Here is a 27,617-nt window from a genome sequence, read left to right as displayed (position 1 = left end):
ACATAATAGTCCATAAAAAAATCATTTTTTATATTTTTTCTTTTAAAACAGCTTTGGAGGCCACTGTACAACAGTAGCTGATAAGTATCAAAAATATATAAAATTCGTTCCAAAATTATATTAAAATTATTGGTCCATGAGAAATTACGCATCTTTAAGCTTAAAAAAATGGAATCAAATCGTCACTGTTGGCTTTTACAAAACGTTCCCATTGCAATATTCTCCGTAGGTGGTTAGTGCCGTCAGTGCATCTCACGCAGTGCGCTGTAGGCATTACGTAAGGTTCTTTGCAGTCAGTTTACTCGATAATGTCCACAATGAAAGCATTTTTTTTTTTATTAAATTAGTGCATTAGTGATATTCCCTTTCGCGCTACGTACTTCATTCGAGAGAGCAATGTTCCAACTGTAACTTAATATTTTCTTCGTGCAAGTTACAATAAGCTTTCAGAACTAACCTTAATATGACTTGGGTAATGAGGGCTGCTTTTAAAAAGGTTGACGGCACAACGAATACGTTATAAATCCCGTTCTTTCGCTTGTCAAGATTTCGAGTTACGACGTCCTGGTATCCAGTACGAAAATGTATTTCAAGTACGACAGTATATTAATAGGATGAAAATGTATTTGTAGGATGAAAGTATATTTCTAGTACTAAAATATATAATACTTTCTGCTTTGAATGTCCGTTAAATTTAAATGTCTTTCAAATCGACTGTTCCCAATTCCTTGTTTTATGTAAATACGTTAAATTAGCAGAAAGACGTCTTCGTTTGCTGTTTTTGGATTTAATCGTTTCTCTTTTTATCATTTAGAATCTTAACATCAAAAGCATCTGGTGGGATTTAGTGATGACTAAAAGTCTTCAGATTGTTTTAATAAAACAATCTCGGTGGCGTTAAATCCAGGATCCAGCAGACACTTCAAGACCCGCGATACCACAGCTACTTCTCGACACAGTCACGAATAAATTAATGGACTGGTGTATACCCACGGTCCAGATTATATATCCGTCAACAGACAGGAGCATGCGCAAGGGCGCGATCTGCCGTGAATTCTAATTTTCCCTTTGACGAAAGAAGATTGAACGTTCCTATTGTTCAGATTTTGTATATTACATTAATTTGCATTGGTTTACAAGTTTATTATGGTCTTATTGATGGAATATTAGGCGTTGTTGGTGCATCTTTATCTGTATGTATGTATGTATGTATACGTACTGTGCAACCTACCTATCAAGTTAACACAACTGTAAAAAAAAAATCTGTTTTCTCATTAGCGTGACAGTGCATGACCCAAACCACCTCTGAATGAAACGCGTGCGCTAATTATGGATTTCTTTTTGGCCTTCGTTGGATCCATTATTTATTACTTCGCAAGTTTACGACGCCTATTTCTTAAAACGGTTTCTGTTTTGAGTGACAAGCAATCTTATTCTTTCCTTGTGACAGATGGGCGGTCCCTCAATGTTTCCCAAAGTTGGTCAGATAATAGAAGGTTGCGTTCTACCACTGAACATCGCAGCTGTTCAATAGAACTTGAGATAAATTTCTCTTTAATATTTTAGTGCCGAGTTGCGAATTGTACCTGTGAGAACTAGCAAATTGTTGAGTATTGAAAAGCTCCGTGGAAATTGGTATTTGTTCGCTCATATTTCTCCGTTATGAAAACCATATTTCTCGGCATATTTTAAAAACGTTGCCTTTATATTCGAACGAGTTCAATCAAATGAGATTCTTTTGTCGATTAGATTTTTTTTTCCTTTACGAGATCTTTTTTTTTTTTTTGTTTTGTTTTAATTTTTAAAATTTTTACTGGACACTTAGAGAGTTTGAATTTATTATTCATCAATTGCACATACTTTTATCAATGCTGAACTTGATCCTTCTTTTATTATTAATAAAATTCCGGAGTTCAGGAGATTTGGTCGAAGCTTAGCGTTTGCCGTAATTTCTATTAAATGTTCTGTTCAGTGGGGGTCATTTGGCAAAGACGTGAATGCAGGAATTTATATCAGCTGTAAATGAGGTCTTTTGTTGCCCCGAACGAGTTTCTGTCTCTTATGTGAAATAATAATAATAGGGTAAAGCTGGGTTCAATTAACCCCTGTCAGCATAAATGCTTGTGATCTGTTCTGCGGAACTGCAGTTAACATTTTGTACTGATGCAATGTATATATATATATATATATATATATATATATATATATATATATATATATATATATATATATATATATATATATATATATATATGACCCTATACCCAGGCCAGATAGGGTCATAATCTCTTACTGTATCTGTTTTAAATATTCGTTTAGAACAGGACAGACTTCTAGCGCCCTTTTTGTTCATCTCAGTCATTGTCACCATGCTGTCGATTGGACAGAAGTAAAAGAAATTGTATTTTGTAACGATTATATTAGTAGGAATACTATTGACTGCTTTTATAACGACGTATTCCAGAAATCTTTCAAATCTGAGCCCTGGTATTTACATATTAGACAGTCTTATTATAGATAAAATAGTGAAGAGTTTTAACATTACCCTGTACTTTTGTGTCCTACTTGTCATTTTCCTTTTTATGTATTTCTTATTGTTCGTTCAGTTATTTTGATATTACTTGCCGTTGTTTCTTTTACTGATGTCTTTTTATGTATATTGTTATTATTGTTACTATTCCTAATTGTGAATTCAGTTGTTTTATAAACTGGTCGACAAGTCGTTAGCTTTTTCCGTTTCTGTACATAATGCGGTCATTAGGCAATTTCCTTCTTTTGACTTGTTTCGGTATTAAGTGGTTAAGTGATCTGGACGAACATTGTTTCTGTTTGTAATGGCCTAATTATACACATTTTAGTTCTTTTTATTTTTTCTTCACTGTTTTTGTGAGAGCTTTCTTGCTCACTCGTTTTGTGCTCTGTATTACTTTGTGCTCGAAGATGTGTTGAAATACACGAAAGCACTTGGCACTCTGTCGTTTCAATTTGAACTTTCCCAGTGGCTTGAGCTAATATATATATATATATATATATATATATATATATATATATATATATATATATATATATATACATACACACATATACATACATACATGCGTATACATAAATTAATTGCTTGGAGGCAGGCAAAATGAAAAGCACAAACACTTTTATTTATTTTATATGATTTTGTTCAAGACTCCCATTTTTCATGACATTTTAAAATTTTCCTCAAAGTGGTCATATGTTCCATAGTAGTTCATTTCTTGAGGGTATTTCTTGCTTTTTGGTTCAGTGGCACATTTCACAATGCCGTTCATAGGATACCTGTAGTTCTGTGGTCAGGGGAAGGTTAAAGGCAGTACTGTATATATATTTCAAGAGTAATCAGTGGCTCTACTGAGACTATATGATAAGAAGCCTTTGAGATAATACTTAAACACTTATCTTACCTACAGTAACTATTGATTCTCTCTCTCTCATTACATATTACATATCTCAACTACTGTGAACATAGAATGAAATATCCTAAAAATGTTGAGGTCACCTTCATAACAAGCATCTTTTCGCCTAAATTAGGTATGTCGCAGTTGAAAGTCCTGATGAAAATGTTCCAGAAGTGGGTTTCATATTGTATAGTTACAGACTCTGTTTTAAATTATATGCAGATGGCAAAAATGAAGAAATATTCTGGATTCCTGCCCATTTAGACATAAAGGAAATGAAAAAGCTGATAAAGTGCAAATGTCCAAAATATAATCACCAAAGAAAAGGGGTCTTGATGTAGGAAAAACCTATTTTTGGAAGCCGATGTGAGTCTCACAGTTCCCTCAGGGCTCCATAAGACAGACCAACCAATTACAAAGAGTTCTCTTCTAGTTGTTCTTGGCCAGAATAGTGCTTGTTGGCACAGTGATAGAATGTAAAGGATTCAGGACAGGAGGGCTCCATCTCCTGTCCTACGATGATTCCCTAGGCTCTACATCATACTCATACAGATGCAACAACAAGTCAGTGCCATCTTCATTACACGCCAGTTCTGTGCAAGATAGATGTTCACCCGAGTCCCATGCCTTTTCATCAGGGAAAGTGGGTGGGTTTGAGGACTCGCAGCGGCTACCAAAAATAGGTTTTTCCTACTTCAGACCCTGTTTTTTGATAGTGTGGCCACTGGTCGTCCTTAAAGGAGCTTGCACAAGAAATTGACAGGTGACGAAGTGGCTTAGCTCCTAATAAATAAATCCCTACAACCCAGATTAATATTTGGTCCGAGGTATAGTCACAGGTTATTCTGGATAATTATTCCGGATACCCACAGGGTTTGGCGTTAAAGAACGGGAATGTTGGCCCAAATGTGGATTCTGCTCGGAGGGGGATGGAAGCAGTATTCTCCTTCTTCCGGACCCCTGTTGAAATCTGTAACTAATAGCGACAGCTTAAAATTGAGCTCCTTCATTATTTAAACTTACTGCCAAAAGCATGTGGCATATTTCATACATGTGCAGCCATCAGCCAAATTCTTTATTCCTTCTGGGGCTGGCTCATGGCAGGTAGTTAAGAGCCATTTCCACAGGCGAAAAGCAGACTTGTGTATTCCCTTAGGAAAATATAAACGCCACGACAAATGCTCAACGCCTGTGGTGTCACTGTCGGCTGAGTAATATCCGCTGGAAGTAGATCTGTATTCCTTCAAAATTGGAAAGTACCCTGATATTAAGGATAACTGGGAACTATCGAGATCACAAAACCCTTTAGTTTGATTATAAAATACTACCAAGGAATACTGGCCTTTAGTAAACAAAAAAGCTCGCAAGTCTAGTACGACTGGGAACTACGAACACGGCTGTTTCGCAAACAAAAAAGTTAGGCTACCCCTATTTACCCTGACGGTAACTTCAAATTATCTATCAATGTTAAAAGGACATTGCGTAAGTTTCAGTAACAAAATTGTCTAATATTATTAACTTAATGCTAAATCTCACCGTGTTATACAAGAAACAACAGCTTGGCAATTACAGGGTCACCTAGCGGTCTGTTCCTAACTTCTTGCCTTGCAAGAGGCTTACTGGCTCCCAGTTAAACAAAAATAAGCCTGCCCGTTAAAATTTGAAGAATCTAAAACTTTTCAATGGGTCTGAAAACTAAGTACTTAACTTGACTTGTCTAAAGTAGGTTAATAAAGTGCGTCATCGAACGCGATTCCGGAGCACATCCTGGGGAACAAATAAGCAACTGGACAGACCAGAGTGTAATGGAGATGGCGCCGACTTGTTGTCGCATCTGTGCAAGTGTGATGTAGAGCCTCGTTAATCATTGTAGGACAGGAGATAGCGCCCACTTTTCCTGAGTCCTTTATATTCTGTCATTGTACCACCAAGCACTATTCTGGCTGAGACCAACTAGAAGAGAATTCTTTGTAATTGGTTGGTCCGTTTTATGGAGCCCTTGGGTTGCTATGAGAGTGTAACTCCTTTGAGGAAGAACAGTGGCTACGCTAGCAAAAAGGTGAATTTGGAAATTAATCAGTAAAAAGAAATTTTGTCACTCCATTTATCAGTTACTCCAGTTATGAATTTTTTTTAAAGAACTGTTATTTGATAAATCTAAGCTGTATAATTAATGAAAACAAATCCTTTGGACCAGCTCTGTGAGATCTAATTAAATTAGCTCAGTTGTCCAGTTAAACTACTTAATAATAATAACAATAATAGTAATAATAGTAAACTGTTTAGATGAAAGTTGAAAACTGAAGTATTGATAATGAATTGTTAACTTAACTTTTTACACATAAAGAATCTGAACATCTGACAGTACAAGAGGGTAATTCAATTCTAAACTCTGGATAGAGACAACAGAACCTTTGATGGGTCTCTCAGCAACAAAGTAGATGGTCGTTTTTTGTGGTGCTTCCCCCTCGTAAAACCCCAAAAGAGCATTGTCAGTGAAATTGCCATTTCTAGGGTCAGAATATCCAACACGAACCTCTACATTTTTGAACTTTGAGGCATAGAGGTTTTGTTGCCTCGTGAAAACGCGAACAGAGGCAACTTTTCGGACAGTACCAAGGTTAGCCGACCACCAAGATTTGTTCACACCCAACGAGGCATAAGCGTAGCCATATTCGTCATAGCACGTGTAACCGTTGACAGCCATTTCTTTCAAACCACGACCGTTCCAGTTACTGTCAGATGCAGCAATTGTTGCACTGGATGCAGCATCTTTAGCACTTCCCCAAGAGGAAAAACAGATCATGGCTGAGGGAGGGGCACCTGAGATTCCCTTCCAGTGACGTGATACTCTGGCCTCATACAGCCGACACGCATCTGAAAAGGAGTTCTGCCATTATTTAGTGAAAACAAAGAATGACATTTTCCAACATGCATAAAATGATACCTATTTCAAAAGTCAATTTGGTGAATTTTAGCTTGCACTCAGAGACTTGCTTCATAATGCAGATAAATGAAAAAGCATGAAACATTTAAGCAGAGGATGATAATGAATGAATTACACAATGAATTTACAGCCTGATTTCAAACCTGTAGTTATGCAGAAGAGGTGACATCTCTCATAGAGGGAACAATAGTGAGCACAGTGAGAGGGTTTCACGACTCCACTGTAGTTTCCCAGGAAGCATTTCTCAAAATCATCTGGGTATCTTGAATCAACCTGAAAATAACCTTAGTGTTAACAGCATCTGATCAGAAAAGTACGTTGGAAAGTTGTGACGGAAAATCCTTAGTTTGCAGTAGCTTGTAACATGGAGAGCTAGATGGCTGAAAAATCAAAGAACAAAGATATTTTGGAAGAGAAAAAATCCATTTATTCCATTCAGATATTTGCAGATATATAGATTTATAGTGCAGCGTGGCAACTTATGTAAATCCGGAAACAAAAGATAAGCGCTTTGTTATTGCTTTTCTGGTTATACAGTAATGGCTATTTTATCAATTTTGAGGTGTATATTTTAGTTTACAAAGCAAAATAAGAAATTAGTGTATACTGCATATATTTATATGATATACAGTAGGCTATATATGAATTATATATATACAGTATATATACTAGCTGACCAACCCAGCACTGCCTGGAAGAACTCAGAATGACAATCGATAAACTCTCTCTCTCTCTCTCCTCCCTAACACCCCCTCTACTCTCTCTCACTCCCTCTCCCTCTCTTTCTCTCTCGCTTCCTCTCCTGCTCTTTCTCTCTCTCTCACTCTCTCCCTTTCCTGTTAAGATAGTTGCCTCAATTACAGTGCCCAGCATTTTTGACATTTGATATTTCACCCCTTCTCACCCCACCTTCCTGTCAGGGCTGAACTTGGACTTAAAGGCATCTGGAGAGTCACCATTCATCTCAGCAACCTCGAGAACTATGGATTAGACACTAATATCTGTCGTTTTCAGTTATTTTTACATGCCACCACCTTCCCACCCCCACCCCCCTTTGGTGCCCGTGATGTCATACCCCACAGTATTCTTTTCTAGATAGTAAGTAATATGTGTACCAAGTTTGTTGAAATTGCTCAATGCGTTTCAGAGTTATGCTGGAACATACACACACACACACACATATATCCATTTTATATATATATATATATATATATATATATATATATATATATATATATATATATATATATATATATATATATATATATATATATATCAGTAGAATGCTATTAATGGCCCAGCAGTGTCTTGGCCAAAGTCAAATTTCCATTTGACAATTGACCGGGGCTGACATTCACCTTTGACCTCACTCAACACGGTCACGTGATTAACGAATCATTCATGCCAAATATGAAGTCCCTATTTCACATGGGTCAAAGGTTATGGTCAAGGTTGAATTCCTTTTTACCCTGTGACCGCGAAGTATGACCTTGTTTGTGGATTGCCGTATATGGAATGACAATCTCTTAGAGTAAGAATCTGTTTTGTGAAAGTTGATTGTTTCTTGAGTACAGCATTCTTGAGCCTGTAAAAGGCAATAGGCCTACAATGTTTTGGTTCTAAAAAGTATAGTCATTTTTGGCCGGTAAAAACGAGGAAAAAAAATAATACTATTAAAAGACATTACTGAAAGCCTAAAACGTTCATCCTCGATCAATAAGCTTGTTAATAAACATGGTCTTGAGTTAACAAGGGGAAAGCTATATTTAAAAATACTGTTGAACTCTCTTGTAATATACTTGCAATACGTCTTTTATATATGTCAGTTTTAAAAAAATAGATTATCAACTTTTGATATATTTATGTTAGGCCTATTTCCCGTGAGAGATACGTTCCAGAACTTTCATTTCTTTATGTATTATGTTTTTAGGCTAAGCGTCATTTTTTAAAAATATGGTTATGTTATCAACTTTAGATATATTTTTTATGTTATTTCCCATGAGAGATATGACCCAGAACTGTTTTATTTCTTTATATATATTATATTATTAGGCTAAGTATCATTTACAAATAGTTTGGAAGGAATTCACAACTGTGGTTTTGTGCTAGTCAAGCCAACCGTAATATCAATACGATAATGTCCGAATTAATGTAACACAGACAAACGACTCAGAAATTTGACAGTTTGTCTATTTTTTTTTATGAAGAAAACTTGGAAAGAAATTCCGAGTCAGTGGTAATAATTAGACCGAGTGTCAGCTTTGACATTTCGTTATATCCTAGATTTACGCACTCAGTGCTAGAAGTTGTATATTGTCTTGCTTAAGCTTGGAATGACGTTATGAAGGAACAACGAAATGCTTCGCAAATAAAATATTTAATCTTTCCTTCTCCCGGGAAAAATTGTTTAAATTATGCTAGCAATTTCTTAAGTCTCATATTCCCTGAGTTCATCTCATTTGTCATGGATTTTCCATAAGATTTCATTAATGTTATCTGTGTCATATGTTGGAAACCTGATATGATATATTTCAGCCATAATTTGAAAATACTCCAAATCGAGAATCTCATGGAATATTACTATTGTATGCTTGAAATACACAAAAATATTTTTCGGCGGTATATGAATTCGTGTCGATCAAACGGGCGGTAACTTCTCGGGGCCTCAGTCTTATTATCCCCCCACCCTTTTTTTTTTTGCTTAGTCCGTCCATGACAAGCCCCACGTTGACATTCCTGTTAACATTAACATGCTGGATATTCTCTTGAAGCAAAGCCAATTGTGCACGTAACTGTACGACAATCTTATCGTGCTACGTGCGTGTCAACAATAAATACATGAGTTATAATTATAGACCCACTTCAATTTCTTATATTCTGAGGCAATGACAGGGAATCGATCTACACGTCAATTTCTTATACTCTGAGGCAGTGACAGGACATGGGCCTACGCGTCAAATTCTTATATTTGAGACATTGTCAGACATGGGCCTACACGTCAATTTCTTATTGCTAATAGTTTTCTATCCGTATGTGTTGCAAACAGAGTAGCTTTTAATATAAATTAATATGGTAATTTCAACTCCACGATGTATAATGTACATGCATAAAGTGGAATGTACACGTATAAGCAAGTGCACACACACTTACATGCGTGGAAGGCCACACTAACTGTAACGCCACTTATACCACAGAGAATAAAAGCGAAACTATCAAACTGCACTCGGTGAACTATATTGAAAACATATTTACAAAAGGGATAACAAATTATATTACTGTGACGAGTAAAAATATAAGGCTGCTGTAGCATTTCTATGAAAACGGAGGCTATGGTAGGGAGGCATCATAAGATACTTAACGAAATAAGAAAAAAAATGATAGCTGAAAAAGTTATGTATAGATGATCTAAACCAGTCTACGAGTAGCCCATGATTCATTTGCTTTTGCATTCTTGTAGATTACCCTGTTGGACAAAAGGATACATAAGTCAGTAATTCTCTCTCTCTCTCTCTCTCTCTCTCTCTCTCTCTCTCTCTCTCTCTCTCTCTCTCTCTCTCTCTGTTGTTAGGAGAATATTCAAGCATAGACTATATTCATAAAGATCTCGATTACTTTTAATTAAAACAAATTACTAAATTTCAGTTAACAAGAGCAGGCAAATAATCCTTTACACCAGTATTTTATGAATAGGTCTATATTTATTCTGCAATGTTAGGTTACCATATGAAAATTTTTCGAAGATACTACACGCACCATAATAGCAGCAACAAAAACAAGAATAACCACAACAAAAACACAATAAAACGGCTGAATATAAGATAGGCCTACAATCCAAACGTCTTAAAGACATGGGACATTATAGGTCTATGCGATGTTTTATGGTCCTGTGATTTCGAAAGGAGATAATGTCCTTAAGAAAATTGTCAGCAAATTATATCCAGTATGACTCGTATAGCCTATCATACTGTAACTTTAAGTTAAAGAGAGGCATATTCTGGTTTTGTAGAGTGCAGTCACTGCTTGTCATCCCTCCGAATGTGTAAACGATCGCTATGAAATAGATTTTATGACTATAAAAATGAAGCAAAATTTCCTGAAATCAATATGAAATACCAGTCTGAAAAGCCGTGAGAAAACCTTTGTGTTAAATTTAGAATGGTGAACACGCTTGAAAATATCAGACGGTAATTATCATTGTTCAGTGATTCAAGTGCACCGATTCAAACGCAGACATTCCCTGTGTCACCTCCATATTCGGGTGAACCTCATTTAGGAAACACAACATTGCAGCATCGCGGAACACTCCTGACTTCATTCATATTTTCCTGTTTTTTTACCATTTTTAGGGAGATATGTATTATGATTTTATTTCAGGGGATAATATAACGCTTCTTTTGGATAATCAGAAGAAGGTATATATTTTAGTTCGACAAAACAACCATCGCAAAATAAATGAAGATGAAAAGAACCACAGATTAACCAACTTTTCGAAACCATTGTCAACCAATCAGCTTCAAGGAATGCTGCAAAGCACGGGGATTTAAGAAAGGAACTTCGAGTACTGATGTGTGTTTAAGTTGTTAAAAATAGTAGGACCGTAAAAGCATATACTGAGAAAGAAATTTAGGGTTTAGGTATTGGCACCTCGGTGTTTTGGCTGTTGCCAGGACTCGTTGGTCGTGCTAACGATTATGGCAGGAAGAGTACCAATAAAGCCATCATTGATTTCTCGTGGAGCAAATGGAACATTAATTGATATGCGCTTTTGAACTGTTGACGAAGTGTTCCTCTGACGGTAATTTTCACTTGCTTGAATTCAGGAATTTTGTTAATAAGTTGATTAATGTTATAGATTAATCAGTCCATTGTGATGAAGTGACAAGTTCATACCATGAATGATTTGACTAAATTTGTTTGACAGCTCAATTTGACTATTCAGGTTTTGTTATTTTATTCTCAACAGAGTTCCTCCGGTCATATTTAGCGAAGAAGGAAAACGATTCAATGTACTGTGTGCATTTCATTATCGTAAGACTGATTAATTCAGACCAATTTTTAGGCCAGCCCTATGAGAGCTGATAGTCAATTCAGTGGTCCGGTTAAATTGTTTTAATAATAGACCATTTTTTCAAATAAAGTATCTGACGTCTTGAATCTCGCCTTAGATACGATTAAATTATCAAAAGACAGAAACGTCGTAAGTTCAAACGCACAGGAAATAAGATGCGCAGTAAAAATTCTAAATCTTTTTCATTCCTAGAAGCTTCTACGTGTTATATCTCCTGGCAGAATGAATAGACGGTTTTATGTGCAGTATAGCATAGCAGTTTTCGAAATGAAACTTAAATAACTGCGTGAGGACTTTTGTAGTTTAGGGTGCTACTGAATATAAGATAGAGAAAGGACTGACTAGGACTTTACCATAGCAAACATGGCTCTGTCATTTGTAGATGTTCCTTGACTGATGATTCCCAGGAAAGTTCCCATCAACTCTGTCAATATTAGTATTGTTCTGCAACAACCGGAGAACTGCATTATCTGAAAATAGATAGTTAAAAAGAACTGAAAACGAGAATTATTATCAGAATAATTAGAATGATCAGGTATTATTAGGTATGTTAGTATTTCGAAGTATTGAAGAGACCACAGGGAAATGCTTTCTTGAGTTGAACTCTACTCAGAGAAAATACTTTGCAGAGAGAAACTGTTATTGACTTATGGCTCAAAATATTTGTTACCATTCCCACATTAATTAATAAATAAATAAACACATGGTTTTACAATCTGTAAGAACATGCGCCTAGATTAGGCTACATATTCGTCTCATAGACCAGAAATATATCATAGCAGAATGGGATTGGTTGATTTGATGTGATTTACATTCACAAGGTCGTATATATATATATATATATATATATATATATATATATATATATATATATATATATATATATATATATATATATATATATATATATATATATATATATATATATATATATATATATATATAAATAAATATAAATATAAAATCCATGAACGAAATGGAAACACTGGAGTGCTGCAAGGCCTTTCGACTTTGTCGTCCTTTACTTAGCAGGCTGAAGAAATATAAAAGTAAGTTTACAAAGAAAGCTCATATAAATGACAGATAGGGATTACAAAGGAAAAAATATGTACCTGGAATCCAACACGACTGAAGAATTAGTAGAACTGCCAAAAAAGGGTTAAATATTTAAGAAGTTTTACAAAGGATTAGGATCAACCGTTCAGAAGCAGGGACGGGACAATTAAAAGATTATACAAGGGGGTGACTGACCACTAAAAAAATATTAGTACAACAAAATAACGCTCTTCTTTGTAAACAATAATAATTTTTGCAAGATGAACATTTTTACAAATAAAAAATTATATTAAAATACAAATACATAAAAATATATATAAAAAGTAACTAATTTGTAATTAAGTTAGTGATTTTGTCTTTTAGGTCATTCTTGAACATTTTTCTAATACAGGGTCCAAATTATATATATATATATATATATATATATATATATATATATATATATATATATATATATATATATATATGTATATATATATATATATATATATATATATATATATATATATATATATATATATATATATATATATATGATATCATTAAATATGACAGAGAAGTTGCAGTTTGGTGTATTCTCCGTAGGGGGGGTTAGTGCCGTCAGTGCGCCTCACGCAGTGCACTGTAGGCGTTACTTAAGGTTCTTTGCGGGCAATTTACTCGATAATATACACAATGAAAGCATTTTTTTTTTATTACGTTAGTGCATTTGTGATACACTTTCGTGCAGCGTATTTCATTCGAAAGAGCAGAGCTCCAGCGATTTTCCAACTGTAAACTAATATTTTCTTCGTGCAAGTTCTAATAAGCTTTCAAAACTGACCTTTGTATGGCTCGGGTGAGGGCTGCTTTTAAAAAGGTTGGCGGTACAACTAACACGTTATTAATCTCCTTTCTTTCGCTAGACAAGATTTCGAGTTAAGTCGTCCTGGTATCCAGTACGAAAATGTATTTCTAGTACAATATATTTCTTGGATGAAAATATATTTCTAATACTAAAGATATTTGTACTTGCTGCTTTGAATGTCCGTTAAGTTTAACTATCTTTCAAATCGACTGATCCCAATGACTTGTTTTTTGTAAATACATTAAAATGCAACGCTAGATTTGAATTTTTGATATTAGTAGAGTTAAATCGTTTCTCTTCTTCTCCCTTAGAATCCTGATATCGAAAGCACCGAGTGGAATTTAGTGATTGAAGGGCACATTGCATCCTAATTTCGAATAAAAGTCTTGTGCTGGTAATTAAATATGCATAGGCTGCGATTGTAGACAAGATACCAAAAGACATGAAAATGTGGTGTGGAATAACACGAGAGCATTGCAAAACTAAACAGCTTGTAATAGTCATGAATACCTCTTAATAAACTGGAGGTCTTTGAGTAGATGTTGTCAGCATTAAATACTCACGGCTTAAAGTCTTCAGATTGTTTTGTTACCAGTAATAAAACAATCTTTATCGCTAAATCCAGGAACCAGCAGACACTTCGAAGACCCACGTAATTACAGCCACTCCTCGATAAAGTCACGAATTAATGGACTGATATACCCACGACCCAGATGTATACCCGTCAAGCGACAGGCGCATGCGCAAGGGCGCGATCTGCCGTGAATTCTAATTTTCCTTTTGACAAAAGAATATTGAACGTTCCTTTTCAGATTTTGTATTATTACATTAATTTACATTGGTTTACAAGTGTATTGTGGCCTTATTGATGGAATATTAATCGTTGTTGGTGCATTTTTTTTGTCTAACGATTGCCTCTCGGTATTGCACATGTAGCGTGCAGTTAACTGAGCCATTCAATGTTTACATACGTATATTGGCGAGTTAGAATGGCTTTATATAAAAGCTTTCTCGATGCAAATTTCCTTTAGTGACTTTTTAGCAGGGTTGTATTATTTCTAGTAACCTTTTAATGCTTGTGCAAGCGGCGCCATCGATTCGTAAGAGTTATGGGGAGACAACAATTCCAGTCCCATTTTTTCAGTCACGTTCGCATTCCTTATATAACCCCTGTGCCGTCAGTGCACCTTAGCGGTGCACTGCAGGCATTACTTAAGGTTCTTTGCAGCGTCCCATCGGCCCCTAGCTTGCATTCCTCTTAATGTACCTCCGTTCATATTCTCTTTCTTCCATCTTACTTTCCTCCCAGGGAAGTTTTCTTCTGTTATACCTTTCAAACCTTTCTACTCTCCATTTCCGGTTCAGCCCTGAATGACCTCATAGGTCCCAGCCTTTGGCCCACATTCTATGTTCGATTCTATGTATTCTATATATATATTCTATCCAGCATAAACCTTGTAGGGAGTAGTGACGTCAGTGCTCCTCATGTGTTGTACCATATAGGGTTTTGTTTGAGTAGCTCCGCCCCCTGGCAGCATCGGATTTTTAGCCATTTACTTTACCTCCATTCCTGCTTCCTCTCTTCAGTCTTGCTGTCCAGCCTCTCCAACTATTACTACACAGTGTAACTATTGGGGGTTTTCTCCCCGTTCCACCTTTAGGTCTTTGTGCTGCATTCTCTTTTATTTACGAGATTACTTAACTCCTCTCTCTCTTCTGTGTCTTAGTCGCTGAATGGCCGAAAGTGCCCACCCACCCAGTCCTTGGCTTGACAGCCTAGATACCACAGGTCAGTCAGTCGATGTAATTGCTGTTGAAATAAAGTTTTGAAAAACAAAAGGCGTTCTGGGGGCCTTGTTGTTATGGGTCCTGGTCGTTTCGGCCATAAGTCAGGCTGTAACGTCCAAAATGGCAAACGGCCGAAATGGGCTAGTACTAAAAACCGCGTCCCAAGGAGCTTCCGCCGTGACTTACGGCCTGAACTTCATATGGCGTAAAGTTGTGACGGCCTAACAGGTTCGCGGCCGAAAATCATACGGCCTAATCATCCCGAACTCGTTGTTGTGACCTGTAAAAGAGCCATAAAAGAGCCCTAATTATAGAGCTCACAAATATAATACAATCGATTGGTAACTTTTCAAACAAGTAAAAAAGGCACCGAAGTTTTCTCAGCACATCCGAGTTTTCTGTGTATAATGCTGTATGAGACGTTGCCCATGAAGCTTTCAGCCATGGCCCGGCGGTGGCCTCCTGTCCGATAACGTTGCCAGACGCATGATTATGGCTAACTTCAACCGTAAATAAAATAAAAACTACTGAGGCTAGAGGGCTGCAATTTGGTATGTTGGATGATTGGAGGGTGGATGATCGACATACCAATTTGCAGCCCTCTAGCCTCAGTAGTTTTTAAGATTGGGGGTGGACAGAAAAAGTGTGGATGGATAGACAGAGCCATCGCAAGTTTTCTTTTACAGGAAACTAAAATCAATAATTATTATCAAAGCCAACAGAAGTTCGAACCTTGCCACTGGTTAAAAGGACCCTTGAGTTAACTTGTTACTTAAATTTTATTATAAAACAGTTTTAGCAGTTCATTAGGTGGGAAATGATGGAAACACTAAAACATAAAAATAATATTTATCTATGGTGCATCACTATATGTGACCGGAAATAATAAGTAAAGAGCCGCAATAATGTATATGATTGATTGTGTTTTTCCAAAATACAAAAAAAATGAGTTAAAAAAGGAGAAGCAAATGGGTCCTCTACGGGTACAAAATACGTCGTTTAGAAACAAATGATTTTGTGGCAAATAATGACACTCGTGTCAAGACAGTGGCAATGTGACAGCAAAAGAATATCTGAACTGAGAATTGGGAATTTATTTCGATTACACAAGTGGTTGTGAGTTGACGGTCAGACGGTGCACCGTCCAGTAACCATATATATATATATATATATATATATATATATATATATATATATATATATATATATATATATATATATATATATATATATATATATATATATATATATATATATATATATATATAAATATACATACTGTATATAATATATATATATATATATATATATATATATATATATATATATATATATATATATATATATATATATATATATATATATATATATATATATATTGTAAAAGAGTAGCGCCAAAACCGCTAGGAAACTGTTCTCCTTTCCTGCTTTGGGTTGGTTTGAACCTTTGAAGGTCGGGGGTATAGGGGCTCAGAGAATATAATAGTTTGGGGACAGTAAACTGGCTTTGCACTGTTTTCTTTGGTACAGGGAAAGAAAATCGTTTTCTATGATATCCGGGTTGGCGACCTGGGTCAGGACATCGCCCCCCTACCCTGTCCAGAAGCAATAAAAGGTCAGGGCCAGGACAGCTCTCTCTCACGCGGTCGCTAGTTTAAGCCGAGAACAAGTTAAGTCTCTGCAGGCCTTTGCCCCTGCCCTCCTCTTCCGCTCGCCGCCACGTGGATCCCATCGCCGCCCTGTGTGCCCCGTGTTCCATTCCACGTGGCCTTAGAAGACTGCAAAGGGGATTGCAAGTCTCCCACACGCGAGCTGACATTAAACGGCGGCCTTTTCATCATCCCAAGGGCGCCCTTTTCCGCCCCAATCTACGACTTGAAGAAATACCTTGGAGAGGGAGGCTACCATTTGTCCACGCTCCCACACGTGGTTCTCGGCAGAAGACGTCGTCAGCCCTACGCCCCTACAAATGTGGTAATGTACCCAAAACGAGTTGCTAGTCACGGTTACTTAGCCCTTTTGCATTTATTAATCTCTGGGCCTATAACTTTGTGTTCCCTGATATTACTTGGTTCAAGCCAGGCCCACGTGTTCACAGCTTCTTTCCTCTGAGTCACAAGTAACGCCTCGGGAGTCCTTGGCGCCTTCAGTGCACCCTCGAGTAATTCAATCCCCAAATTCCCGCATTAGATGTGTAACGTGGGTCCAAATATCGTTTCAGAAAGACGCCTGTAGCAGAATTATCCTTGGTCCGTGTTCCTGGCATTCCCTAAGCTCCCCCTTCGGGAGGACTTCACGGCAGTAATTTACCGTGTTTTCAGTTAATTTTTCCTTTGACCTTTGTGTGCTATCAAATATAACTATTTTTATATCCACGTGTTTCACGCACTTCCCTAGTGAAGAGCCCTCCGCTCTCCGTGTACTTCTTTTTTTGTTTGTTTTATATGTCCTGGGTATTTTACAAGGCCATTTTCGAGTAAAGTAATAATTGTGGAGTCATAAGATCCACCTGCACCAGGAAACATATAAAATGGCGACCTGACCAGTGATTCTCGTAATGATTGCATCCCCCTCTTCCCCTTTGTTGTTTGTGTTGCAATTTGTGAAATCAGCAATTAGCTCAGCTAAGCTGGATACGAGACAGATTACGAACCTTTGAAAAGCCAGCGCAACAGGCCAAGGAAATTCTGCGTAAGTAAACTGTGTTTATTTAGCGTAGGACGCTATAAAAACGTGACTAGTCCTAGGAATTTTTTTTATAGTAGGGCGCATGTCCGAGGAAAACGAGAGAGAGAATATTCAAAACTTAGCTTTGGAAGCCTTTGCACGCGGCTTGCATGCCATTCAATTAGGTTATACAGGTGATAAATCATTAAAGGAATAGTGCGCATATTCCTCCTGTAGAAACGAGTGATTTGAAACCGAATCATTAGATATAGGCGCGAGACCTCGACGTCAACCACGTGTTCGAAAGTCAGATTAGCATTGCTGGACGCATTTTTACCCTCTCTCTCGTTTTAGAAATAGGAGCGAAAGCGTATATTATACGCCCAGGACGAAAAGGGTCAACAACCGTTGTCTCTCAGTTCGGGAAGTCCCCGGTGTTTACGTCGTTCATTCATTTGGCGCAGACGGCCTTGACATGGCCCAGTTAGGAAAACATTTGTTTGTTTGATTTGCTTCGCTCTACCAAATTGTTTTGCATTATTGGGGTCTGACATTATATGTTCTGTGTTGTTCTGTTTCTTTTGTGTGTTTGTTTTGTGCTTTACTACGGCTGCGTGTGTTGCCTATCTGTTGTGAATGTGGGATGGCCACCCACCTAATTGCCCTTGAGAATAACACTTCTCCCATAAGTCATTAAAACTAGCGCCCTCGCTGATCAGATGTCGTCTGTGCGGAAATTCCCGGGCGCCTATATATTCTATTCTTGTCCCCAATAAATCCGTGTCGTCGGTCCGTTGGTGAGACCAATTCATTTTCCATTCAGTCCCCAAGTGAGCCCGTTTCGTCGGTAATTTGGGAGACCTAAATATATATCCCAATCTAGTCCCCAAGTAAGCCCGTTTGTCGTTACCTTGGGAGACCAATCATTGCTAAATTCATCGTCCCCAATCAGCCCGCTTCGTCGGTAAATTGGGAGACCAATCATTGCTAATTTATCATCCCCAATCAGCCCGCTTCGTCGGTAAATCGGGAGACCAATCATTGCTAATTCATCGTCCCCAATCAGCCCGCTTCGTTGGTACATAGGGAGACCAATCATTGCTAAATTCATCGTCCCCCAATCAGCCCGCTTCGTCGGTAAACCGGGAGACCAATCATCGCTAATTCATCGTCCCCAATCAGCCCGCTCTGTCGGTAAATCGGAGACCAATCATTGCTAATTCATCGTCCCCAATCAGCCCGCTTCGTCGGTAAACCGGGAGACCAATCATTGCTACTCATCGTCCCCAAATCAGCCCGCCTCGTCGGTAAATCTGGAGACCAATCATTGCTAATTTATCGTCCCCAATCAGCCCGTTTTGTCGGTAAATCGGGAGATCAATCATTGCTAAATTCATCGTCCCCAATCAGCCCGCTTCGTCGGTAAATCGGGAGACCAATCATTGCTAATTTATCGTCCCCAATCAGCCCGTTTTGTCGGTAAATCGGGAGACCAATCATTGCTAAATTCATCGTCCCCAATCAGCCCGCTTCGTCGGTAAATCGGGAGACCAATCATCGCTAATTCATCGTCCCCAATCAGCCCGCTTCGTCGGTAAATCGGGAGACCAATCATTGCTAATTCATCGTCCCCAATCAGCCCGCTTCGTCGGTAAATCGGGAGACCAATCATCGCTAATTCTTCGTCCCCAATCAGCCCGCTCCGTCGGTAAATCGGGAGACCAATCATCGCTAATTCATCGTCCCCAATCAGCCCGCTTCGTCGGTAAACCGGGAGACCAATCATTGCTAATTCATCGTCCCCAATCAGCCCGCTCCGTCGATGGTAAATCGGGAGACCAATCATCGCTAATTCATCGTCCCCAATCAGCCGCCGTCGGTAAACCGGGAGACCAATCATTACTAATTCATCGTCCCCAATCAGCCCGCTCTGTCGGTAAATCGAGACCAATCATACGTCCTTTGGAAAAGGGTCCAAGATTCCCACAGCTCTGGGAAATTAATTCTGTGTGTTACGAGCGTCCTCTCCCGCCTGCAAAATGTCGACACGGTCTCAGCAGAGCGAGGATTTCAAGTTCTTCATGTCCTCAGGGAAGGAACTCGGCCTTTCCGGGAGAGAACTAAGAGACTGGGTACAGGAGAGGATGGACGCCATACAGGCAGAAAGACAGGCTCAGGAGAGACAAGTAGAAGCAGAAAGACAGGCTCAGGAGAGACGAGAAGAAGCCGCACGGCAGGAACGAGAAGCAGAGAGGCTGGCTCGGGAGAGACGGGAAGACGCAGAGAGGCTGGCTCAGGAGAAACGAGAAGAAGCCGAGAGGGAAGAAAGGGACAAGCAGCGTGCCCATGAACTCGCAATGCTGCAACAGAGTGGCCCTTCGCCTCCACTTGCTGCCCCAGGGGATGAGTGCCTTCAGCCAGGCTCTCGCCTGCATGCCGAAGTGGACGGAGGCCGAGCCCGAGGTGTGGCTCGACAGCGCCGAGACAGTTTTAAAGGCCTGCCCCTGAGTGCAGCCGAACTCTCCCTGGTGTTGGGCAAGTTCCTTGGAGGGAAGGCCCTGATTGCCTATAGGGCCCTCCCGCCGGAGGAGCAGGAAAATTGGGAGGTCGCACGCCAGACTATTGCCAAGGCGTGCGAGATAACCCCTGAACGCTGGAGGCGCTGGCGCTGGCTAGTGAAGGAGGCCAATCAAACCTGGGCAGACTGGGCCTACAAGTCCGAGCGTGCCCGTGCCAAATGGTTCGAGGCCGTGGGGTTACGACCCTCAACGATGCCATCGAACAAATACAGATAGAGAACTTCCTACTCTACACCCGCCGGCCCCTCGCCACGCGCATATCGCTGAGAAGGAGCCCCCTTAGCTGATTGCTGCCGAATAGCGGATCTATGGGACACCCATCACCCCCAGGAGAGCTTGCTGCAGCGAAAAATTACGCCACCCGCCTACCTATCGGTGCCCCCTCCGCCGAAGAATGGGCAATCACAGAAGCCTGTCGTGTGCGGGTTCTGTAAAAGATCGGGCATGCCAAGGAGCAATGCCGCAGTAAACCACCCGCGTCTCTCTCTCCCGGACAGCCCCTAATAAGTCGCCTGCTCCCTCTGCCGGGGCAGTGCGAAGAGATTTCAGCCAAACCTTTTGCACGGCGTGCAAGGTTTATGGCCACTCTTCCTCATGGACAAATGCCCTAGAAATAATAAGGCAGGAACTCCCGCCGTCGCCCTGGCAGTAACGAATCCCGAGTTCTTAGACCCTCCTGCCGAGGGTCCCATCTCTGTGGCACCTCCTCGAGGTAAATACTCAGCACGCCAGGTCAAGGCATTTGACGACTCTGGCGCGCAAATTTCCCTCATAAGGAGGGACAAAGTTCCCTATGGAGCTATAATAGACCGACGCAAGCTCGTCACCATTGAGGGCATAAACGATTTTAAATGATCCTCCCACGGTCCAACTGAGGGTCACCCGACCCCACAGAGCCAGGACCCTTCGTCTCGCCGTAGTGAAACACATTCCAGGAGACTATGACGTCCTCCTGGGCCAAGACTTTGCGTCCCCTTTGCAGCCACAACCATTACGGGGTCCCCATTCCCCAATAAATCATCCAAATCCGAGTCCAGTGCCCGCACGGCATCAGTGCCAGTGCCGAGGCCTCAGCCAGATCTCCTTCAGGAGAATCTCGGCCTTCAACTCCTCTGCCAGTGCCCGTCGGCGCACTGAGCAGTGCCAGTCTCCGTCCGTCCAGACAGACGAGACCACCACCACATCGCCACCAGCGCCAGTGCCAATGTCAGTGCCTGAGCTGGTCACCCCTGCAAGCAAGTCGACCCGCCCCCTCCGGCCGTCCCTCTCTCTCGCCGCCCGCCGCAGATTCTTCCGCGAGTCATGATTCTGCCCCGCCTTCCTGGGCGATGAACTCTGCGATCTGCGCCGGTTAATGTCCGAGATGGCGAACAAAATTCCTGGGTCAGTTGTCGCAGCAGCTGACCCAGATGACACCCCTTGCCGCCCTTTGGCCTCGGGCCTCCGATTCCCGGCCAAGGACAACGGTCCAAGGAGGAGAGGTTCGCGGCGGAGTTACCACGGGTGTGGGCGATCGCAGGTAGTCCACAAGGAGCCCTGAGCTCTTCTGCCCCTGTGCAAACTTGGCATAGGGCCCCCTTCTTCATCTTTTGAACGTCTTGGCACCTTTCATCCAGGAGAGGATGCCAAGGCCTTCCGCTATCTTCTTCCTTTCCTTTGGAATTTCTATCCCTCATCCTTCTCTATCGATCTTTCCTTCACACTTTCCCTTACTTACCACCGCAAGCGGCAGTTAACATATGGGATATCATCCCCCTTTGAAATGCATAAATCATTTTATTTTGAAGCAGTAAGAGAGACAGAGTGGGAAGTGGCACGCCCTTACGCCCGTCCTTTGGCACAAGGCAGGCGTGTCAACTCTTCCTGAAGGGGTCGCGCCCTTTGGGTTTTCTTTCCCCGCCCTTGGGCTGAGAGTTAGCTCTGACCGTCGTCTGTTGGCGACGGAAGTTAGATAAAGAAGTAAATCATAAATACCTCACTCTGTTATCCTTTATTTTCTACGTATATTATTTACTTTTGCATTTAATCTTTCCTTTTTTTTTAACGAATCTTGAGTCACAAGACTCCTGCCCTTACGAATTTTAACGTTGCCTTTTTTAATCACCGCCCTTTTGTAGGAAGTAATATCCTTCGTTGTTGTTCTGTGTAGTTTCCTTTATTTTTTATTTACATTTTTTTTTTTTTTTAATTATCCCTGTGGAGAATGTTATCCTTGTCCATTTTCCCCTTCATTTGTTTATCCTCCCATTCATAAGTCGAGTAGTCTATTTATAGCTTACACCCGAGTTGTAAGCTGCAGACGTAAAAATTTAGCGTCGTTTAAGTTGGCGAATTAAAACCCGCGAATAATCTCTCTGCCTCACAGCTGTCAAGTTCTTGTCCCTTCAGATTAGCGTTCGTGGGAAATATTAGTTATGCGTCGTCGCTTGTGAACAATTGGAGGTCGATTGAAAAGAAGAATTGAATTCTATTATTACAATTTTGGTAAAGGGGATATTATTTAATACCTACAGTGTATTGTCACGAATGCCGCCTCTTCAAGGCACAACTAATAGCATGCCTGTAATTCCAGGATAGCATTAAGGAATCAGTGGGTTTACATTTGTTTCCTTTTAAATTCTGCCTTGTATGTTTTATTTTGTTGTTGTTATTTTGAAATTTTGAAGTGTTCTTTGTTTATTTTCTTTTGAGCGCCTTATTACCCCAGTAAAGTAAATCGAATAAAGAATGGGTAAAAACAGTACTTAGGAAGTATTTGAGCAATAATTAATTTGCAAACAAGTTTACCCTTTTATTGTATATTCTAAATTGCACTCTGCTCCTAAAGTAAACCTTCAGTTTGTTATTGATTAGTGTGGCATCAGAGTTTTACAAATAAAGTAAAGTAAAGGTTGTAGCAAAGTAAAAGATAGAATAAAGTCGAACGTTTTCTTCGCTCATTTTTGCTTTTGTCAATATTCGCACCCGTTTATAGGTGTGAATATTATCTTGCCAGGGGAGCTGTAAAGAGTAGCGCCAAAATCCGCTAGGAAACTGTTCTCCTTTCCTGCTTTGGGTTGGTTTGAACCTTTGAAGGTCGGGGTAATAGGGGCTCAGAGAATATAATAGTTTGGGGACAGTAAACTGGCTTTGCACTGTTTTCTTTGGTACAGGGAAAGAAAATCGTTTTCTATGATATCCGGGTCGGCGACCTGGGTCAGGACATCGCCCCCTACCCTGTCCAGAAGCAATAAAGGTCAGGGCCAGGACAGCTCTCTCTCACACGCGGTCGCTAGTTTAAGCCGAGAACAAGTTAAGTCTCTGCAGGCCTTTGCCCCTGCCCTCCTCTTCCGCTCGTCCGCCACGTGGATCCCATCGCCGCCCTGTGTGCCCCGTGTTCCATTCCACGTGGCCTTAGAAGACTGCAAGGGGATTGCAAGTCTCCCACACGCGAGCTGAAATTAAACGGCGGCCTTTTCATCATCCCAAGGGCGCCCTTTTCCGCCCCAATCTACGACTTGAAGAAATATCTTGGAGAGGGAGGCTACCATTTGTCCACGCTCCCACACGTGGTTCTCGGCAGAAGACGTCGTCAGCCCTACGCCCCCTACAAATGTGGTAATGTACCCAAAACGAGTTGCTAGTCACGATTACTTAGCCCTTTTGCATTTATTAATCTCTGGGCCTATAACTTTGTGTTCCCTGATATTCTTTGGTTCAAGCCAGGCCACGTGTTCACAGCTTCTTTCCTCTGAGTCACAAGTAACGCCTCGGGAGTCCTTGGCGCCTTCAGTGCACCCCGAGTAATTCAATCCCCAAATTCCCGCATTAGATGTGTAACGTGGGTCCAAATATCGTTTCAGAAAGACGCCTGTAGCAGAATTATCCTTGGTCCGTGTTCCTGGCATTTAAGCTCCCCCCTTCGGGAGGACTTCTACGGCAGTAATTTACCGTGTTTTCAGTTAATTTTCCCTTTGACCTTTGTGTGCTATCAAATATAACTATTTTTATATCCACGTGTTTCACGCACTTCCCCTAGTGAAGAGCCCTCCGCTCCGTGTACTTCTTTTTTTTTTGTTTGTTTTATATGTCCTGGGTATTTTACAAGGCCATTTTCGAGTAAAGTAATAATTGTGGAGTCATAAGATCCACCTGCACCAGGAAACATATAAAAAAAAATATATATATATATATATATATATATATATATATATATATATATATATATATATATATATATATATATATATATATATATATATATATATATATATGCATATGCACACAAGAGTATATGTATATTTATATGTATATATATATATATATATATATATATATATATATATATATATATATATATATATATATATATATATATATATATATATATATATCTGTGTATGTATGTATGTATACGTACTGTCAAGTTACCAAAACTGTAAAAGAAAAAAATCTGTTTTCCATATTAGCGTGACAGTGCATGACCCAAACCACTTCTGAATGAAACGCGAGCGCTAATTATAGATTTCTTTCTGGTCCCCATTGAATCCAATATTTATTGCTCTCAAGTTTACGACGCCCATTTTCTAAAACGGTTTCTGTTTTGAATGACAGGCAACGTTATTCTTTCCTTTTGACAGATGGGCGGTCCCTCAATGTTTTCCAAAATTGGTCAGATAATAGAAGGTTGCGTTCTATTCAACATCACAGCTGTTCAATAGAACTTTAGATAAATTTCTCTTTAATATCTTTGTATCGCGTTGCGAATTGTACCTGTGAGAATTAGCAAATTGTTGAGCATTGAAAAGCTCCGTGGAAAACCATATTTCTCGGCATATTTTAAGGAACGTATAGATTGCCTTTGTATTTGAATGAGTTTAATCAAATGAGATTCTTTTGTCGATTAGATTTTTTTTCCCTTTAGGAGATCTGCTTTTTTTTCTTTTTATTTTTACTGGACATTTAAAGAGTTTGAATTTATCATTCATCGATTGTACATACTTTCATCAATGCCGAACGTGATCATTCTTTTATTGTGAAATTCTAGAGTTCGCGTGGTTTGGTCGAAGCTTCGTGTTTGCCTTAATTTCTATTAAATGATCTGTTCAGTGGGGGTCATTTGGCGAAGACGTGAATGCAGGAACTTATATCAGCTGTAAATCAGGTCTTTTGTGGCCCGAACGAGTTTCTGCTTCTTATGTGAAATAATGATAAAAGGGTAAAGCTGGGTTCAATTAACCCCTGTCAGCATAAATGCTTGTGGGGAACTGTTCTGCGGAATTACAGTTAACATTTTTACTGATGGAATGTATATTGTTACGAAGTGTTCAAGCACCTGGTTATTACACAAATAGGCCAACAAATCTGTTGTGCAAATGATAATACCAAAAGTTACCTCACATCGACCAGATACTTGAAACCTCATAACAAAGCTTCGACTGAATCTCTAAAGATATAATGATCCCATAAACTTACTTATCACTGGAGAAAATCAATGTAACTTTTACCAAGTTATGGATGAGGTAACAATTACTAAGTTATATCCAGATTAATGGAATATGAGTTTCACTTCAACCAGCACTGTAGCTGTCTCTCTGGTTCTATTTTACCTAGATAAGTCTTAGGTGAACAAACAGATACATCACTTACCTTATACACACTCATTGATGTCTGTAAGTACTGGTAATCAAAATGAAACGCTTACAAACAGTCACCAAAATATTACTGATTGAAATCCACATAACATTCTCCAAAAATCTCTATAACAGTTAGGCACTAACAAAATGCTAAGAAATTACCAGCAAAACACGGCAACAATAAAATCACAATAATATGATAGCACAGACATGTAAGAATGCGATACACAAAAATGAAAATACCACAATCACCAATGTGTTTAAAAATTACATCAATCTTTTATATAACTTTCCTTATAAAAAGAAAAGTAGGCTCACGTCTTTCTAAGAATTATTCAAACACAACAATTCTCTTTTACCAAGAATATTAACAAAACTCAATATTCACCACATTACCTTTAGTAAACATCACACCAATATATATCTCCTCCTCAACACTTGTACAAAACAATATTCCTGAACCCTTCTACAAAATTAACACACTCCTGGGGTGAGTTTATTTCTTTACAATGAATATTTTCTGTCATTCCCGTTATAATATCTGGACTATTGAGAGAGAGAGAGAGAGAGAGAGAGAGAGAGAGAGAGAGAGAGAGAGAGAGAGAGAGAGAGAGAGAGAGAGAGAGAGAGATTTCATTTCTCTATTGAGTTTCATTTCTGCCAGTAGACTACTGATGCCTCTTAGGAGACACACTCAAAGGCTTTACACATAGGGTGTTCACACAGAATACACATGTATGAATACACATACACACACGTATCAAGTATACTTTTACACACGATGCTTCACAAAACTGGCCTTATCTCATGATTGACACTTCCTGTCCAGAGCTACAAAAATCTTTTGTCAGCCTGGGGCAGCTGGGCACACATTAGATCGAAATAACACCATTTATTGGTCATTTCTCTATTTCTCTTTCTTAAAATTACGAATAGAACAGGCATAGGCAGAGTTAATAATGACGTAATAAGCACACAGGACTAAAGATATAACAGGGGCTTGCCGACTGGGTGACAGTTCATCAGATAACAAAAGTGGATGTTTTTAGACCAAAACACCTGATCAAACAGGAAAGCTAACCTCCATTCTCTCTCTCTCGGCAGACAGGATGTAGCGACCTGATAAGCTTTCAAAATACAATTTCAAAAGATAAACAAAAGGGGAAAAATATTCCACAGAATCATAAGTTTACATAACACACAACATATCTGTAAGAAAAGACATTTTAAAATCACATCTTCACAACAAATGACGAATCTTGCAAGCAAAAAATCAAAAATTTTCACAGAGACATTACAAACTATTACAAAATGGTTATAAAAATTATATCACCTTATAATAATAATATATATATATATATGTATATATACATACATACATATAATATGTACAGTATATATAGTGTGCGATATATATATATATATATATATATATATATTATATATATATATATATATATATATAACATGATGAGAACAAGATGAATCTTAAAGAAGAGAAGATGAAGAGAGAGAGAGAAGATGCGGTTGAAGGACGAAATATTACATCTCAGGTGGGCTATAAAATCCATTTATTCGCGACGTTTCACCACTCAAAGTTTCATTTCAGCACTCAAAGTTTC

General features: G+C 39.1%; 1 protein-coding gene across 1 annotated transcript; it reads right to left on the bottom strand.

Moving 5' to 3' along the window:
• Window positions 1-3,193: 3,193 nt before the first annotated feature.
• LOC136833993 (uncharacterized) lies at window positions 3,194-26,525 on the bottom strand. The gene is made up of 4 exons (XM_067096277.1): window positions 26,392-26,525; window positions 11,797-11,913; window positions 6,519-6,648; window positions 3,194-6,305 (listed from the first exon to the last, which is right to left on the bottom strand). The coding sequence occupies exons 2-4, from the start codon at window positions 11,908-11,910 to the stop codon at window positions 5,764-5,766; spliced, it is 786 nt and encodes a 261-aa protein (XP_066952378.1). The 5' UTR covers window positions 11,911-11,913; window positions 26,392-26,525; the 3' UTR covers window positions 3,194-5,763.
• Between the last annotated feature and the right edge of the window lie 1,092 nt (window positions 26,526-27,617).

The sequence above is a fragment of the Macrobrachium rosenbergii genome, chromosome 52, assembly GCF_040412425.1.
Source record: "Macrobrachium rosenbergii isolate ZJJX-2024 chromosome 52, ASM4041242v1, whole genome shotgun sequence".
In the NCBI taxonomy this organism is placed as follows: Eukaryota; Metazoa; Arthropoda; class Malacostraca; order Decapoda; family Palaemonidae; genus Macrobrachium; species Macrobrachium rosenbergii.
Note: the sequence above shows the minus strand (reverse complement) of the source record. Positions and strands in the feature narration are given on the sequence as shown.